This window comes from Sarcophilus harrisii, chromosome 6 (genome assembly GCF_902635505.1).
Source record: "Sarcophilus harrisii chromosome 6, mSarHar1.11, whole genome shotgun sequence".
Classification (NCBI taxonomy): Eukaryota; Metazoa; Chordata; class Mammalia; order Dasyuromorphia; family Dasyuridae; genus Sarcophilus; species Sarcophilus harrisii.
In genome coordinates this window covers 229,538,530-229,557,949 of record NC_045431.1, presented here as the reverse complement: position 1 = coordinate 229,557,949, position 19,420 = coordinate 229,538,530, and the positions used below count along the sequence as shown (strand labels likewise).

Genomic DNA, 19,420 nt, shown 5'->3' with positions numbered 1-19,420 from the left:
CGAGGATCAAGTTCTTGATATCTACAGCTTGAGCCAAAATACCCCACTGCCCTTGTAGAACTTTAAAGGGCCTCGGGGTACCGACTTGTGGACTTCCTGACTTGAAATTTTAACAGAAATGTCTAAGAATCCCTACAAGTAACCTGAGTCAGCAAAGCAGAACTTCTAGGAGAAGCGCCTCCCTTCAGAGATGCTCTGAAAACAGGCCCAATCCCAGAATGGCCATGGGAAGAGATTTTCAGAAACCAGACTCCAACATGAGACATCTGAACCTGAAGATAGAATATGCTGATGAAATGGACGTTGGGAATGTGTTCCTAGGAAAGAGACCAAATGCTCACCCTACCCAGTCAATCCTTCCCCGGGGTTTCTGCAAGACTTAATTACTGAAAGGGATTGTCCCCAATGGAATTTGTCAATTTGGTAGCCATGGGTGGTCTTAATCAAAGATTAAGCTTGATGGTTTGGGGACTATCTCTCTCAAGTTAATTCTATTAAAGTCGAATATATGAGATAAAATTTCTTTAGTCCCTATTCCAAAATACAGAACAAGCATTAGAATGTTACAACAGCATGAGAACAAGGCAGAAATACTATCCCTATTCCTCAGATTTTTTTTTCTGCAATCATTGCTTCAGCCTTACTAATCATAATAATCGATAGATATACCTGATTTTCACTATACTCTGATTTGTCATTTTAATCAGGATTAGTGATTCATGGGAAGAATGGCCTCCAAAGAATCAAAGGAGGAAATTATAAAATTAAAAATTGATTATAATTCTATTTTAAAGACTTACTCAAGCTGACATGCACAACTGAATGGTTCAATGCATAGAGTGCTGGACCTGGAATCATGGAAGATTCATCTTCCCAAGTTCAAATCGGATCTCAAACACTTACCAGCTGTGTGACCATGGGCAAGTCACTTAATTCTGCCTGCCTCAGTTTCCTTATCTGTAAAATTATCTAGGGACATAGAGACAATGGCAAACCACTTTAGTATCTTTGCCAATAAAACCCAAATGAGATTTACAAAGAGTCAGACATGACTGAAAGGGGGAGGTGGGGTAGAAAGGCAAAGATAAAAAGAAGCAAGGATTAAGAAGGATAATACCAGAGATGGAATAGTTGTGAGCAAAACAAGCTTCCTTATCCTGCAGGTGGAATTTAAAAGGCAAAGAAAAAAGAAAGGAAAATACTTTTAATCTAATGGGATGTCTTAAAATTTTGCCTCTTTAGCGGTAGGGAAATGGCAGGACAAATTGCGATATAAGTATATGATGGAACGTTATTGCATTATAAGTGATGAAAAATGATTTCAGAGAATGCTGTATAATGGAAACTGATGCAGAATGAAAATCAGCAAACCAGCAGAATAACTTATCCAAAGAGAGCAATATTTTAAAGAAAAACATCTTCAAAATACAAGAACTCTGATCAGCAGTGACCAACCATGTATCCAGAGGACCCATGATGAAAAATGTTCCCTTTCAGAAGTGATGAACACAAGGGACAGAAGGGTGCATATGTTTTTGGATATGACCACTGAACAGATTCATTGTGCTTAACCATTCTTATATATTATGAAGGTCCTTCTTCCTTTCCTTTTTTCCTTCCTTCCTTTCCTTTTTTCCTTCCTTCCTTCCTTCCTTCCTTCCTTCCTGCCTTCCTTCTTTCCTTCCATTTTCTCTTCCAGTGTCTCTCTCTGGATTTCTCTATCTGTCTCTGTGTCTGTGGCTCTGTGCTTCTCTGTGTTTCTATCTCGGTCTCTATCTGTCTCTATCTATCTGTCTGTCTGCCTCTGCTTTTGACTGACTGGTTAATAGTAGCAATGTCAAAATTAAAAAGAGAGCACTACAATATTTTTTAAATGCCCACCAGAGAAAAAAGTTCAGATGGAAGCACAATTTTTAAATTAACATGAAAAATATTCAGAATAAATCCTGCCCCCCCCCCAAAAAAAAAAAGCCAGAAAGGAGCTCAGCTGAAGAGCTGGGAGTATTTATCCTAGAAAAGGGAGCACTTGGTGGGGAGCTGATGGCTTTTTAAAAATTATATTCTGGAAAGAGAATTAGGCTTTTTCTGGATCCCAGAGGTAGGGACAATGGGGAAAACAACAACAAAACAAGTCGAGGTTTGTTTTTGGTGGAAAGCTTTCCTGCAATGGGAGCTCTGCAAAGTGGAACCACTTGCCTCGGTTTTTTGGTGGCCTTTAAGGCCAGATTGCCTGACCCCTTGCTGAGGGTGCTGTCAGACACCAGTTGGACCACGTGGCTGTGAGGGAGATTCTGTCTTTCTGCCACTCTGGTTTCTGACTCCCAGGCTCACCCTGCTTCCCTCTTTCTCTTCCTTCTCCCCTGCCTTCCTCATGTTTATCTGCAAGCTGAACTACTGTACTTGGGCCTGAGCTGCCTGAAGCAGAATGGGTTTCTCCTTGGGTGGTCCCGGTCTGATGCGGCTGGGAAGAGCAGAAGGGAGATGGAGGCAAAAACTAGCAGCTCCCCAGAGCAAAGTCTGAGGAAGACAGAGAGGGGGGCTCCCCCCGCCCCAGCTTGGGGAGTGGAGGCTGAAGAGCTCAGGGGTTGGATGATTAAGGAGACACTGTTTATCCTGGCTCTGAGGACGAATGTGTAGGGGGGTAAACAGGAACAAGAGGAGGAGGACTTGATTGATGAAGCTTGAAAAACTTCCGGCTGCCATAGCAATAGAAAAGTCATCCCAGCGAAGGGAGGGCCAGAAGCTCCCCTGCTTTCCTGGGTGTGTTGGGGGGAAGGAGCAGCAGAAAGGAAAAACATTGACTTTAGAGTGCAAGGCCCTGTTTTCAAAAGCTGTCTCTGCTTCTAATTACCTGTAGGATTCTGATCACCCAGTCCGGGTCTTACCCCATCATCTATAAAGTGAGGAGCTCTTTTCCAATTCTTAATCTGTGGTCAGATGATGGGATTCTCATTTCTGGCCCTTTGGAGACCACCTCAGCTAGAGTCCAATGGTAAATAATCCCGCAGGAGGTTCTCCCCAAATCACAGACTGAGCTGAGCCTTCTGGCTCATAACCTGGCCTCTTCTGAGGCCTTTAGGGACCCCCTAGTCCACCCTCCTTGATTCACAGATGAGGGAAATGGCAGCCCAGGGAGGATGAACAATTTGGCCAATGTCACACAGAAGCAGGATTGGAACCTGGGAGGACCTAGAACTATAACATTGTGCCACATTTCCCTTTTTTACATTTAGAACTGGGGAATCATTTAGTCCAATCTCCTCATTGTTAAAGGACAGGAAAAGGGGACCCCCCTTGCCGGAGTGACTCAGTGATTCCACGGAGATCTGGTGGAAGGAGCTCAGAAGCACTTTCTGCCCAGGACCTGATAGAGCCCCATCTCCTGGGGCTAACTCAATTAGCAGTCCCTGGCATCCGAGAGAAAGGCTATGTCCTGCCCTGTGGGCCCCACTGCCTCCTCCTCCCACCTCGGGTTCTGCACAGTGTCTGGGTCTCTGCCACCTTTCTGCCACGGCTCCTCCAGGCTCTGGACCCGGCCACACTGCCTGCAGACTAAAAGGAGCCTTCGAGGTTGGCTGGCACTGCCCCATGGTGCCAGCAGCTGACATGATCCCAGACATGGAGCCTCTGACCAGGACCCCTGGAGGCCCGGGAGGACTGGGGAAAGTGGAGGATGATTCTCAAGCCTCAGCCCTTTGGATTCCTGGAGCAAGAGCAATGCATCCTTTCAGTGCCTCGGGCTCACAGCCCAGGAGCCTCCTCCCCTCATTGTCTCAACCCACCACAAAAGCCCATTGACGTCTCTTAAATCTGCTCCCTTCTCCCCTCTGGCCCTTAGTGTTCATCTAAGCTAACCTCCCATTTTATAGGTCCCTAAATTGCTTCCTTTCTGGACTTCAGTATTCCAATCCACATCATATAGGATGGGCCTTCATCACCTCATCCTTGGACTTGCCATGAGTCTACCTGCCTCGGTTCTTACTCACCCTGTCCAGCCTCCATTTCACTGGCAAAGTGATCCTTCTAACGTACAACATGTCACCCCTAGACTTAACAAATCCCAGTGGCTCCTTTATCACCTCCAGGATCAGATACAAAATCCTCTGGCACTTGAAGCCCTTCATCACCTAGCCGCCTCCCACCTTTCCAGTTTTCTACCTCTCTCACGCATCCATGGCCCCTGCTCTTCGATCCAGTAACCCTGGCCACCTCAGTGTTCCACAAACAAGACCCTCCGTCTCTCAGCTCTGGGTATTTTCCTCATACCTAGAATTCCCTCCCTTCTTTCTGGTTTCTGGCTTCCTTGGAATTTTTTAAGTCCCAACTGAAATCTGCCTTCTACAGAAAGCCTTTCCCGATGCCTCTTAATTCTAGAGCTTTCATCATATTTATCTATATATCCTGTATATAGTGTGTTTGTATGTTTCCTCCCCATTAGAATGTTAGAATTTTGCCTTTCTTTGAATCTCCAGGCCTTAGCACAGTGCCTGACACATATTAGGTGCTTAATAAATGTTTAGTGACTTGGGAACTATGAGCTCTTACCCCCCTGTATAGCCTAATGTAGAGGTAGACAAATAAATAAGTGCTTATGTGATGGAAGGACTGGGTAATGAGGTCCTATTGCATTCAATAAATACTTGCTCATTCGTTGATATGAGGAAGTGGGAGTCATCCAGAAAACCCTTGGGAATCAGCCATAGTGGTCTGTTCCCGGACACCTTATGTTCTAAGATCCCTTCCAAGAGGTTCTCTTCTGAGATTCCCTCCAGCTTTAAAGAGTTTCTCAGCTTCCATGGGTTCTCTGATCATCGCTTACCCAGATCTTTACAGCAAACCCTGGTCTTGTTTATGAGCTACAACCACACATTTCCAACTGCCTCTTGGTGTTCAACTGGAAGCCCTCCAGGCATCTCAAACCACAGCCTGTTCACAGTCAAGCTCCTTACCTCTCCCCCAGACTCTCCCCCCTTTCAATCTTCCAGGTCCTGGAGAAGGCACTAGTCCAGTCAGCCAGGCTTAGTACCTCAATATTATCCTTAACTTTTTCTCTCAGTCACAGTGCCCATAAGACTGAGGATGAGAGGCATTTGTAAGCACACAACATCCCAGACACTGGAGAGACAGAGACAGAAATGAAATTATCCCTTTCTTTCTTCAGTAAAACTTGCATTTGGTTAGGAAATGCACCATGTATGCACATAATAACTAGCATTTACATAACACTTCAAGGTTAGCAAAGTACTCTACAAATATTCTTTCCTTTGATCCTCACAGTAATCCTGGGAAGTAGATGCTATGATTATCAATTTTTTTACAAATGAAGAAACTGAGGCAGACAGAAAATAAGTGCAGTCACACAGCCAGTAAGTGTCTGAACCTAGATATAATATAGATATCCATATATACATAGAAGTATACTCAAAATAGATAATTTGGAGGGAGAGGCACTAGCAGCTGGAGCAATCAGGAAAAGACTCGTGTAATTCATTACTGTTGAATTGAGCTTTGAAAGAAATGAGAGATTCTAAGACCAGAAATGAAAAAAGGAGGTATTTCATGTATGAGGGCCAGTCTATAACAGGCACAAGGAGGGATGAGGGATGGGTGAGAGAGCTACTTTGGCTGGACCTATTTTTTATTTACGTAACACTTTAAGGTTATCAAAGTACTCTGCAAATATTCTCTCATTGGATCCTCACAACAACACTGGGATGTAGGTGCTGTGATCATTACTTTTTTTTTAACAAATGAAGAAACTGAGACAGACTGAAAATAAGTATAAATGATATAAAATAACAGTGAACATTAGAAGGTGAGTCAGAACCAGGTTGTGCAAAGTTCTTAATGTCAACAAGAGGAGCTTGAATTTAATCTTAGAAGTAATAGGAAGCAAAACTCAGAAAGGAGTAGAAGTGCTATCAGCTCTTTTGTAAGGTTATACATGTGCAGTTATATAAAATATTTCCATACTAGACATTTTGTAAAGGAAGACTTGAATAAAAGAAAAAAATGAAAGAAAGTTTAAACAATAGCATGCTTCATTGAGCAGGGAAGTTCCTGGGGCTTTTGAAAGATCATGTTGGCAATTATGTAGATAGATTGGAAGGGGAAGAGACTTAAAGCAGAGATATCAATTAAGATGCTATTATTAAAATCTAGTTAAAAGTGGTAAGGGTCTGAACTGTACATATATTGTATTTAACATATACTTTAACATGTTTAACATGTATGGAAGTACCAGCCATCTAGGGGAGGGAAGTAGAGTAAGGAGGGGTAAAGTTGGAACAGAAGTTTTGCCAAGGGTCATTGTTGAAAAATTACCCATGCATGTGTTTTGTCAATAAAAAACTATAATAAAAATAAAATTTTAAAAAGTAATAAGAGTCTGTCATTCGGTCATATCCAACTCTTCATGACCCCTTGGCAAAGATACTGGAATAGTTTCCCATTTTCTTCTCCAATATGTCCCCATTTTACTGATGAGGAACTGAGGCAGATTTACACAGCTAGTAAGTGTTTGAAGCCAGATTTGGGACTCTTTGCTCTAGCTGCCCCTAAGGTGCTCATCTGTAGATAGAGATGTATTGATGGCAGAGGTATTGTGGAGAAAGAAACAACAAGTCAAAGGAACCAATGGGATAGAGGAAGGTGCCGGGAGATACAGGAAGGAGAGTGAGAAATCAGTGATGGCTCTGTGAACCTGAGTGACTTGGACAGATGGTGGTCCTCTCAACAGAAAGCAAAATTCGGAAGAGGGAAAAGATCATGAGCTCTTTGGGACATTTTGAGTTTGAGATGAGTTTATGTTTGACTCTAAATACCGGAGAGGTGGTTAGTGAGGAGGGACTAAAGTTTGGAAAAGAAATCAAGATAAGAGAGAGATCTGGGAGTCATTGACATAGAGATGATTATGGAATCCCATTGAAGCTGTTAAGAAAAGACCTCTGATCTTTGCACACAAGATCCTGAGGGAAGATACCATTCTGTGATGGAGAGATGAAGCTGTCAGGACACTTTGAGGCTACTATTGTAGACCCTTCCCCAATCTGAAGAAATTAGCTAGAGTATGGGAACTGGAGAGGGAAGGAAGGAGAAAACGATCATGTACCAGCTTCCAATCTGAAGTTAAGAATCTTGCTAACTAGGATTATAGGACTATCGATTTAAAGCAGGAAAGGACAGAATTTACCTAATTCAGTGGTTTCTTTTTTTCTTTCTTTTTTTTTAATTTAATAGCCTTTTATTTACAGGTTATATGTATGGGTAACTTTACAGCACTGACAATTGCCAAACCTCTTGTTCCAATTTTTCCCCTCTTTCCCCCACTCCCTCCCCCAGATGGCAGGATGACCAATAGATGTTAAATATATTAAAATATAAATTAGATACACAATAAGTATACATGACCAAACCGTTATTTTGCTGTACAAAAAGTAATTCAGTGGTTTCAATGAGGAAGCTGAGGCTCATAAAGGTTAAAAGCTTTACTCAAATAAAGGCAAAACTCAGTTTTTACTTCTGGAAGGAATATATGTGCTTACAGCACTTTTTTTTAGGTTACACGGGTGCAATTATGTAAAACATTTCCATGTTAGACATTTTGTACAAGAAAACAAATAAAAGAAAAAAATGAAAGAAAGGGAAAAATATCATGCTCAATCAATATCACTTCTTTCTCTGGAAGTGGATAATATACTTCATTATTAGCTAAGATCTTATGTAATGTGTATCTATGTGATATATGGGGGTTTTTTTCTTTCTAAACTATGAACTCCTTAAGAAAGAAAACCAGCATTTATTAAGTATTGACTATGTTCCAGGTGCTGTGTTAAGTGCTTTACAAATATCATCTCATTTCTTCCTCCCAACAACTCTGAGAGGTAGATGCTATTTTTAGCCCCATTTTAAAACTGAGGAAACTGAAGCAGACAGGAATCAAGTGACTTGCCCAGGGTCACAATTAGTAAGTTTCTGAGGGTGGATTTGAACTTGTCTTCCCTACTCCAAGTCCAGCACTCTAGGCATTATGGTAGCCTTTAGATGACAATAACTTTTTAAAAAATTTTCTCTTTGTATCCCCAGTGCCTAGCATTGTGTTTGACACAGAGTTAGCAATTAATATGTTTATTGATGAATTAATTGGTTGATGGATCCCCATAGCTCTAGGATCTAAGGTGGGTGCACAGAGCCCCTGCAGGCTTAGCTAAAATATGCTAAGCTCGATTTCTCTCTGCTCTGAGTGGTAATGAAAGCCCTCAGTGCCCCAAGCTTTTAACACAAAAAATAGAGGTGCTAATGTATGCATCCCCTGGTGTATAATTAGCATGGCATTTTTTTTTAGCACATGTGAAATGCACTTAAGTCCTCCATCACTTTCTCCCCAGGGTCCTCCACCGTCTTATGTGTCAGTTTTGTCTGATATCAGCCCAGAAAACTACAGCTGGCAACTCTGCCTCAGATTTAAATCTTCCCTCTTGGTCCTGCCTTCTATGTCCATTCTGTCTCAGATCCTGATTAATCTACCATTTTAAAATAATCTCAGTCAGGTGGTTCTGTGCCTCGGTTTCCCCATCTGTCCAATGGACTGATAACAACTATTTTCACTTAGGGATTCTGGGAAGATAAGTGTGGATCCTTTGGTGGGAAGATGGGGAGGAGATGATATTCTCCTTGAAGAACAAACAAAGTAGAACCAGAAGAACAATTTGCATAAAATCTATAATGATATGAATGAAAACATCTCTGAAAGACATAAGATCAAAGAGCCAGAAGAAAAACTTCAACCCTCTTGTTCTACAAATGAAGAAAATGAGACCCAGGGAGAGTGACACATCCAAGGTCAAACAGATTGTGTGACCTCAGAGCTGGGACTCTTTCCATTGGACCTCACTGAGTCCCTGTACCATGGTGCTGAATTTAGATTACTTTCAATAGCCAATCTTCCTCCCATAAGACAGATGATGAACTGATCCTTTTCATCTATCTGGTGGAGGACTTGTAGGTACCTCATTTTTTGCATATTGTCTCTCCACCTTAAAACGTACATCCCTTGGGAACAGGGACTATGATTTTCTTAGTATTTCCAACACTTTTACAAAACGCTTGGAACAGAGAGAGAGAGAGCTTCTAAAGTTCCCGTTGACTGATTGGCTAGAGAGGTTGGGGTCTACAAGATCTACATATCCACATATTGTGAGATGGGGGTCAGTTTTGTTGAACTTTTTCTGTTAAAAATGACATCTGAGTGGTTCCATGGATAGAAAACTGGATCTGCTGGCCTAAATTCAAACCCAGCCTCAGACACTTACTAGCTCTGTGATCTGGGCAGATCACTTGAGTCTGTTTGCCTCAGTTTCCTCATTTGTAAAATGAGGATAATAATAATAGCACCTATCTCTCAGGGTTGTTGGAACAGTCAAATGGGATCATATTTGTAAAGCCCTTAATATGGGACCAGCATAGCAAATGTTAGCTATTGCAATATATTCCCATTTTAGACATGAAGAGACTAGGTTCAAGGATTGAAGGCCACATGGTTAGCAAATATCGTGGGGGCAATCCAAATCTAGTCCACTGTGTCTCTGGGATAGAAGTTAATGGGGGAAAGGGGAGGAGGCAATCGGAGGACTCGGGGATTCCAGCCCCCAGGGCCTTAAAGGAAATATGCACATGACAGTCACAGGAAGCTCCAACTGAGTGAGAACTGAGCTTGGCAAAGTTTCCAAAGTTGGAATGCTGAATAAATCCTCCTCTGGGTCCTTACAGTGCTATGAAAAATGAGCCTGGGGAAAACATTGGGAGAGCAGGGCCAGGGCCAGAAATAGGGACAGCTGAGGCAGTTGCCCCTGCTATAGGACAACTTCCACTGGTCACTGGCCAGGGAAAATGGGGTCTCCCTACAGTTCAGATCTCCAACAGATGGCCTGGTGATGTCCCCCTCCTCTCATGTAGTTTCTTCTTATAAACTATTCAGTGATGAACCATTCCTCATCTCAGCGCTCGTAGTAGATGAATGTTAAAACCAATTTTGGTCACAAAGAAAAGAATGAAAGTCTACTTTCATGTTCTTAGAAGAGCTAGAGAGTCTAGGGGAGCAAGATATTGCCAATAGGATCACAAGTATTCTCTTTTTTATTTGGGTCTTGAATGAGCGAAGGTTCAATGGGGAAAAAAATTATCTAGGTGCCATTTGTTGAATTTTTGTTTTGTTTTTTGGAGGCAATTTGTGATAAGTCACAAAAGTCCCATAGCTTTAAATGCCTGTGGTTGGATCTGAAGGTAGGTCTTCCTGATTAAACACTGAGCCACCTAGCTGCCCTTAAACCATTTATTGTTTTTTTAAAAGGGGAGGGGGGATAAGTAAAAGTTCTAAATTGGAGAAAACCATAAATCAATCAATCAAGTTTATTAAGTGCCTACTTTGGGCTAGACTAGTGGGAAGCCCTAAAGGTACAAAAGGAGGCAATAAATAGCTCATGCCCTCAAAGAACTTATATTCGAATTGGGGGGGGGGGGAGATAATAGGTTAACAAAGCAAACCATATACATGATAAATAAGAAATAATTAATAAAGGGAAGCCATTAAATTGAGAAGAATTGGGAAAGACTTCCTGTAGGAAGTGGGATTTTAGTTTGGATTTAAAGGGGGGGGCTGGAGCAGAAGGGGGCAGTAGCCTGAGGAGGAGGGAGAACATTCCATGCTTGAGATACAGCCAGAGAAAATAAAACCCTAGTACAAATCTTTAAAAATAAATAAACAAGAAGTAATCTTTGAAGATGGGGACAGCATGACTAAGAGACTTTGTAGTGATTTTATGGCTAAGAATAATAGATTTTAAGGCTTCAAGGGACTTTCGAAAGCTCATTCAACCCTCTCACTTTACAGAGGAGGAAGCTGAGACTCAGCAAGGATCATGACTCTTTGAGAGCATGTGAGGAGTGAATCTGGTTCACAAACAAACCTTTTGCCTCCACCTCCAACATTCTTTCCATGATACTGGATTGGCGTGTAGGATGGAAAGGATACTGTAGATGCGGATGGTGATATAGGACAAAATAGCACATGGGTTTGAAAAGAGAACTAATTCTAAAGTCAAGAAACTAGTGTCGAAGGGCCACTTAAGATCCACAAGGTTGTGTGATCTTGGGCAGGACTATAAGATGACAGGAATGAACCAAATGGCCTCTGTATAAGGAAAATGTGGTCACACTAGGGGACATACTCTTCCATTATCCAAAGGATATCAAGGTGTCATAATATTTTAAGAGTTGGGGAGTATTTTATAAGCTAGTCCAGCCCCTTTATTTTACAAAAAAGAAATGGATACTTGGAGAATTTAAGTGATTTGCCCATGGTTAGAAACCTAATATTTCTTGAAGTCATCTCACCTCCCAGAAAAAAATTGCTGCCCTGGAGACAAGAAACAATTGTTTCAGAAAGTATAGTTGAGATAGTCTCCTCTAAAGAATGAAATACCAGAAGATTTGCACATGTTTAACATATATTGGATTACTTGCCCTCCAGGGAAGGGGGTGGGAGGAAGAGAGGGAGAAAGAAAAAAAAACAATTGGAACACAAGGTTTTGCAAGGGTGAATGTTGAAAACTATCTGTGCATTTGTTTGAAAATAAAGAGCTTTATGAAGAAGGAGGAGGAGGAGGAGGAGAAAAAGAAGGAGAAGGAGAAGAAGAAGAAGAAGAAGAAGAAGAAGAAGAAGAAGAAGAAGAAGAAGAAGAAGAAGAAGAAGAAGAAGAAGAAGAAGAAGAAGAAGAAGAAGAAGAAGAAGAAGAAGAAGAAGAAGAAGAAGAAGAAGAAGAAGAAGAAGAAGAAGAAGAAGAAGAAGAAGAAGAAGAAGAAGAAGAAGAAGAAGAAGAAGAAGAAGAAGAAGAAGAAGAAGAAGAAGAAGAAGAAGAAGAAGAAGAAGAAGAAGAAGAAGAAGAAGAAGAAGAAACCTGCTATATCCATTCTAAGTCATATAGAAGAGTTTTTTTCACTTTGGTCCCAGAGGGTAGAAGTAGAGGATCAAAAGATGAAAGAAAACTAGAAGAGCAATAGGTGAAAGATATATATTTCTATTCAGAATAAATAAATATAAAGGTCACAGAATCATAGATTTATAGGTGAAAGGAACCTTAGAGGCCAAGTTCAGAACCCTTATTTTACAAAAGAGAAAGCTGAAGCACTTGTTTGACTTGTCCAAGCTTTCATAAATAGTGCCTGAAGTAGGTTTTCAATCAAGATTTTCCTGATTCCAAATCCAATGTCTTCTCATTGTATGAATATAGAAACAAGTGAGTTTCCCCTTAATAATAAAAGGGGTAGAAAAACAGGATCACAGGACTGTGGGATATCTGAACTTACCTATTATATTCCCTCCCAAATTACTATCTAGAAGTTCCAAGGAGCTTTTGCCAATGTCTCCCATTCCCCAAGCTCCCTGATTCTAGATAAAAAGAAATGGGCTCTTTTATCCTTTAAGGGACAGGAGTAGAGGGAATAGTTGTGAATAAGAAGGGCCTGGGTTCCTGATGGGTTCAGAGAAGACAAACTGATGGTTATATGGCTCCAAGGATGGAGCTTTGAATCTTTGTTTCACTGAAGATTCTACCAACTTGAAATGTCTACTTTATTAATCCTAAGTTCTGTGGACCTCAGATGAAATATAAAAGGTCAATTCAATAAAGCCTCGGCACCTGTCATTTGATTTAAGCACCTCTTTCTTCATCATCATCATCAGATTCATCATCAAGAAGTGCCATGCTTATTAACCACCCGTTTGTTTGTTTAGGGGTGTTGTCTCTCCTAGGAAATCTGCCTTGCTTAAAACCAGCTCAGTTCACCATGTCTTTGAGGGGCCTAACTTATAAATGCTTTACAAAAATGTTATTCATGGTACAATGAGAAGAAGGAAAGGAAGGAAGGAAGGAAGGAAGGAAGGAAGGAAGGAAGGAAGGAAGGAAGGAAGGAAGAAAGAAAGAAAGAAAGAAAGAAAGAAAGAAAGAAAGAAAGAAAGAAAGAAAGAAAGAAAGAAAGAAAGAAAGAAAGAAGGAAGGAAAGAAAGAAAGAAGGAAAAAAGAAAAAGAAAGAAAGAAGGAAAAAAGAAAAAGAAAAAGAGATAGATGGATGAATTGGTGGATGGATGGGTGGATGGATAGATAAAGCATTTACTGAGTGCTAGAATTGGATACAGAGTCAGACTCTGAGGTCTAAAAGACCTGGATTTAAATCTAGCCTGCATTCCTTCCTAGGTGTCTGACCCTGGGAACACTGACTTTTCTAAGCCTCGGCTGGTTTATCTCTGATAAAAGATTCAATAAGTTGATCTCCAAGATCTCATTTCTCCATTGAAGATCCTTTGATGACATGATTTCTCAGGTTCTCACCCCTCTAAAGCCTAGGATGTTGTAAGTGAGCCTCAAATCAGTATCTCTGGTTTGTTTGTTCTCACCCTTCCCAGGAGAAAGGTAGAAATCGGGAGGAGGGGGGGGGAATCACTGTGAACTGACTAATTGCATGGAACAAGTTCGTTAGACTATGCATGGTGCTTACAGTAGAAAGTAGGGAAATATTGAAGAGGTTAAAAATGGCTGTTCTTTTTTCCTTAGTCTGCCCAGAAAAGAGATTTCCTAACTTCAATGTCTGATCAAGCTCTAAATCCTCTACAACACCTGCTTCATGGCATTGGAACAAATTATTCTCATCCACCCATTCCATTGGGAAAGATCAGGGAATGTTTTCACAATACTTTGGGTAAATATTCCTCTAACTCACCGTATTTGAGGTCTATCTGTTTTTCCCAGGGGGGCAGCTAGATGGTGAAATGAGTAGATCACTGGGCTTGGAATCCATCTGGACTCATTTTCTTCAGTTCAAATCTATCCTCAGATACTTACCAAATATGTTGCCTTAACCTGTCTGCCTCAGTTTCCTCAAGTGTAAAATAAATTTGCAATGGCAAAAAAAAAAAAAGGCAAACCACTCCAGTATCTTTGCCAAGAAAACCCCAAGAGATCACAAAGAGTCAGTCATGACTAAAACAGCCAATACCAACAATCATTACCCTCAAGCTGATTTAAGCCATCTTGCACACAGTAGACACTATATAAATGCTTATTCCCTTCCTCTTCTTCATGATCTCTGGATCTAAAAAGAGGCATAATCTGTACCACACAACCAGACAGGTAGATTTCTAGGAGCAAAGTACATTGCAAATTTTAGAATTTTAGAATTTAAAGTGGAATGATAATTATCATTATCTCCCCCCCCCCCCACCAACTTCCTTTAAGCTAATCTTCCCTTAGAACAACAGCAGAGAAGGAAATCAATGGTCCGTTGCTTCATGTGACCGAGATATTTACAGGAAATTGGTTCAGCCCATTCTTGTCATGAGACACCCCCCCCCCTCATCTGCCCTATTCTTCTTCCCTCCCCCACACCCCGGGGAATCATAATGAAGAGAGCCTGCTCAAAATCTCACCGATGTGGAATGGGAAGAGCTCTCAGATGACATCGAGTCCAACTCCTCTCTACTCTGATCATAACTGAATCTACAAAAGGTGCTCAGTTGTACCCTCTTGGAGAAAGAATTCAGTAATGATGAACTCACTACATATGGAGGCAGGTCGTTTCATTTTGGGAACAACTGGGTGATATAGAGAATAGAGAGCTAGGCCTGGACTCAGAAAGATTCATCTTCCTAGCTCTGTAGTTCTGGGTAAGTCCTTTCACTGTGTTTGCTTCAGTTTCCTCATCTGTCAAATGATCTAGAGAAGGAAATGGCAAACCACTCTAGTATCCTTGCCAAGAAAACCCTAAGTGGGCTCACAAAATCAAACACGACCCATCAACATTTCAGCTTTAGATAACTAGACCTATGTTATTGTAGGTGCCAGAATAAGAATCAAACGAATCTCTGGTGATACAAACTGAAGAGATAGCCCTTGCCCTCAAAGAGCTTCCATTTTAATAAGATAAGGTAGCATATATAATTCGGGGGGGCATGGATGGAAATGTTCATCCAAGACATTGAGTTGTGATATAGAGCGATCATTTGGAGCCCTCTTTCCAGAAGCAATGGTAGCACTGACAACTACTTTCCAGAGCAAGTAGAATGGGAATGTGGGGAGATGGGGACGGAAGCAATGAATGGTTAGGGTAGGTGAGCTCTAAGGTACCTTCCAGCTATAGAGCTTAAGGAGAGGGATCTGAGTGCTGTATTTAAAGTCAAGAAGACCTGAGTTCAAATTGTGCTTCAGATACTTATTAGCTATTGTGATGCTGGGCAAGTCACTTCAATTTTTACCTGTTTCAGTTTTTTCATTTATAAAAAGGGGGTAATAACACTTGCCTCCCAGAACTGTTGTGAGGATCAGAGGGGACAAAGGAGATAAATATGTAATCTCCAAGATTGCTTCCAGGTCTAAGGCAATGATCCTATTTTTTCTGTATCAACTCAGAGTTTAGCATCCAAAGATGAGAAGAGCTTTTCACATTCATCTAGCCATGTGACTTCTATTTTTTCTGAGGTTTCTTGAGAAATGGAATGGGCATCTGGTAATAAATGCTTGACTGACTACATCGAGAGGGAAAATAGCATTCTCTCTCAAATCTCCTGAGCAACCTAGGGGCTACAGTTAAATGGATCAGACTTGGAACAGACACTCTTCCCCTCACATAGACCCCCTACCACCAACCCTTCGGTAGGACAGGAAGGAAGTATGGTGTCCTATTCAGGATCAGGGCTGCCAAATCCAGCTCAATCCAGGTGAGCTGTTGGGATTCTGTTCAATAAACCAACCTAGTGTAGGGTTTGGGGGAAGGGAGGGCAGTTCAGAGTAGAAGATGGGTCTGAGATGCTTGGGAAATGAACAACCCTGTGGACCTCAAGAGAGTCCTCAAGGTCTCTGGAAATTTCAAAGCTGTCATCCAATTCCCAGCACTCCTCACTTAGCTAATTATCTGCTTTCTATCCTAAGCTGAGGGGCTGGCTTGCTTCGCTGCCCCCCAGTGGGCTCTGGGGCTGCTGAAAGTGAGGTAACTTGGTTCCCTGGACTTTCCCTCCCCAACAATCCCAGAGAAGGGAAGGAGCCAGACCGGAAGCAGTTAACTGACAGCTGTTCAGAACCTGAACTGGAGGTCTGGAGACACAGAGACAACAGGATAGGAAATAAGGGCAGACAGTGCCCAGAGGCTGCCCGCCGGCCATCCTTGGGTGGGCGGGGAGGCCTCTGTGTGAAGATCAATCTTAAGAATCAGAAGCAAAGAAAGAGTGGGGGAGGGAGCAGAGAGAGCAAGCCGGGAGAGGAAGAAAAGAATCCAGGACAGCTGTTCTTTGCATTTCCACTGAGTCAGCATTAAGGCAAGGTGACAGCTCCTGACCCAGCGTGGACGCTCAAGCCCAGGTCTCGGGGACTGTAACTACTGGGACGGCCCCCATACGCGCCAGCTCCCTAGGCCTCGGTCTTGTAGCCCAGACCAGCCGGGCTTCCCCAAAACAGCGCCCCAGGCTCCCTGCCCAAGCTGAGCTGAAATGATGACTTCCTTCCTAGAGAGGAAACCCTGGAGAGGACTTGCCCCTTTCTCAGGTGAGACACAACTGTCCCAACAGCGCTCCTTGTTTCCCTTCCAGAAAGGGGAGGGTTGGAAAGACACCTTCATGTGGCTCAAGCCTCTCATTAGGCAAAAGAGGAAAACGGGGTCCACATCAAAGATGGGGTTTGTCAGAAGTCACACAGCTATTAAGGACCGAGTAAGAATTTGAACCCAGGGCCAAAAGCCTGTCTTGGAAAGCCATTGGCCTCAGACACCCTTCCTGGGCGCGCTGGGTGGGCTTGTTTCCAGTCTCTGTTTCATCTGTCAAATGAAAGTAATATGGAAAGCTTCTATCTCCCTTGGGTTGCATGGAGACCCAAACGAGAGAGCGGTTGTAAAACTCTACACACATGACAAGTGTAATTCTTAGATCAGCTGGGGGGCTTCGCACCCAGATCCTGGACCGGGTGCCCGAGCCTGAGGAGAGGAAGTTCGATCCAGGACAGATTTACTCATCCCAGACAGAGGACGGGGCTTGGATTGAATTTGAATCAAGACCCGGATGGACACAGGGGGACTGGGGAAGGGGGACTTTTAGTGGAACTGACCGGGTCTCAGTGTCTCCGTTGCTGTCTCTTCAAGGACCCCTGCCCCAGCTCCGCACCCCGCCCGCCTCCCCACCCCCCGCCCCCCCGCGCGCACACACACGCACACACACGCACACACACACACCCACAGAGCACGGCCAGCAGTAGGGCGCTGCAGACAGCCAGATCGACGGACAGATACCCTCAGAATAACGAATGCACTGTGCAAATATATGGTTTTATTTCTCTGTTCTGGAAACCTCACAGACACATCAAGGTAGAAAGAGTATTAAATAAATGCAGTTTACGATTGAAATGCAAAAATAAATAGACTCCGGAAGCTTCGCGGTAGCCCAAGTCCCATCTTCGCGGCGGGCTGGTAGAAAAGTATTGGGGCGCCGTGTGCTGGGGAGCAGGGAAGGGGGGATAGATGGAAACCGGAGCTCCCTACAATTAGAGACAAATACACAGCGGCTCTCCTAGAAAACCTCTCTCTCTCTCTCTCTCTCTCTCTCTCTCTCTCTCTCTCTCTCTCCTCTCTTCTCTCTTCTCTCTCTCGGGCAAAGTAAAAGAAAAGAAGAAAAGTGGGGACGGGGAGGGGGAGCCCTTCTTTTGGCCCCCCCAGGCTGCCTAATCGGGGCATTTGCCCCGCCTCGCTCCAAGTCCCGGCCCCGGAGAAGCGCCCGGAGAAGGGCAACGAGTTCGCAGCTCGGCCAGTGTAGAAGCAGAGACCGGGGCTCGGCGGGCAGCCCCCCCACAAGGGCCGGGGCCAAATCAAGTCCTTGGCTGGGAGGGCGGAGGGGGGAGGGGCGGGCTCAGAGCGCCGAGTCCGAGTCGCTGGAGTCCAGGCTGTTCCGCATCTTGCAGCTGCCGAGCTGCTCCCGCGGCAGGCTGAGGTTCTGGGTGCTCCGGCGCAGGCACTCGAGCGACTGCAGGAACGACTTCTTGGCCTTCTCCTCCTCCATGGGGGACACCCCCTCTTCCTCCACCTCCTGGATCTCGTCGAACGTCACGGGCTGGGTCTTGAAGCGCGACTGGCGGGGCCGCCGCAGCTTGCCCTTGCCCCGGGGCAGCTTAGTGGGCAGCGCGGGCTGCGGAAATTCGTCGGCCAGGCACACGAAGTGGGGCATGACCGCCTGGTAGCTGGAGCAGATGCCCATCAGCTCGGGCGGCTTGGCTGCCGCGGCCGCCGCTGCCGCCATCGGGCTGCCGCTCGGCCCGGGGCCCGGCTCTGGGGAGGTGCCGGAGGTGGGCGGCGGCGTGCAGGCGCGGACGCCCCCCGGGCCGGGCGAGCTGGGAACCGGCGGCTCCCCCCGGGGCGCGGCCCGACGTCCGCCGGCCGGGGGATCCAATCTGCTGCCGGGGCGGCGGGCGACTGGGAAGGGACGGCCCGCTGGGGGCTGCGGGGGGAGGGGGGGTCAGCGGTGGGCCTCCCCGTCTAGGGGCCGGCTGGGCGGGACGCCCCCGGTCGGGGCTGGGAACGTGGGGATGGGGGGGGGAGGCAGAGGCTGCTCGGGGCCCCTTCTCACTGCTGCTGCTACTGAGGCTGGCCCTGGGATGCTGCTGCTGCCGCTGCCGCTGCCGCTGCCGCTGCCGCTAATGCTACTGCCTGGTAGGCGGTCGGCTCCGGCTCCTGCGCCGCTGCCCTCACTCCCAGCTGGCCGCCGCTGCCCGCTGCCGCTGCGTCTGCCTCGGGGTCGCCGGCTTCTCTGGCTTATATATCCCCCGTCTGCCCACACGGGAGCATGCTCAGATGACAACAAATACCATTTAAAGCTCGAGAGCCTGGCTCCCTTCCGCCTGACGTCTCCTACTCAGTTCATTAAAATAACCCGCCCCTCTTCCTCCCTCCCTCCCCTCCTCCACGCCCCTCCCCCTCTCCCACCTTGCTTCTCCCGGGCAGGGACCCTGGAGAGGCGCTCCAAAGTGGAGAGCATCCCCAGAGACTTGGGAGTTTCCCAGAGCATCCCGCGGCTCTCTCTGCCCCGAGGTTTCTAGATAAAGACAGAGGAGATGCTGGGTCGGGGTTGGACCCTGGAAGTCGTCTGGTCCATCACCCCGCTCCGTTCACCCCCATTTAGCCTCCCCTCTGGCTAGATCTAGCCCACCCCTCTTAAGTGTCTGCTCCGGGCGGGCAGCTTGCTCCAAGTCAAGAAAATAGTGAGCATCAGAGCGAAGATTTGAACCCCAGAGTCTCCGACCCCCGCTGACTCTATCCACAGTACCGTACTGCCTCGTCAGCTAGAGGCAGAGTAGGGATTTCAAACCAGGCAAGTGACCTTAAAGCGGGGGTTCTCGGC

General features: G+C 44.9%; 1 protein-coding gene across 1 annotated transcript; it reads right to left on the bottom strand.

The window, feature by feature from the left end:
• Positions 1 to 17,339: 17,339 nt before the first annotated feature.
• On the bottom strand, positions 17,340 to 18,933 carry C6H11orf96 (chromosome 6 C11orf96 homolog). The gene has a single exon (XM_031941798.1). The coding sequence runs from the start codon at positions 18,320 to 18,322 to the stop codon at positions 17,936 to 17,938; it is 387 nt and encodes a 128-aa protein (XP_031797658.1). The 5' UTR covers positions 18,323 to 18,933; the 3' UTR covers positions 17,340 to 17,935.
• Between the last annotated feature and the right edge of the window lie 487 nt (positions 18,934 to 19,420).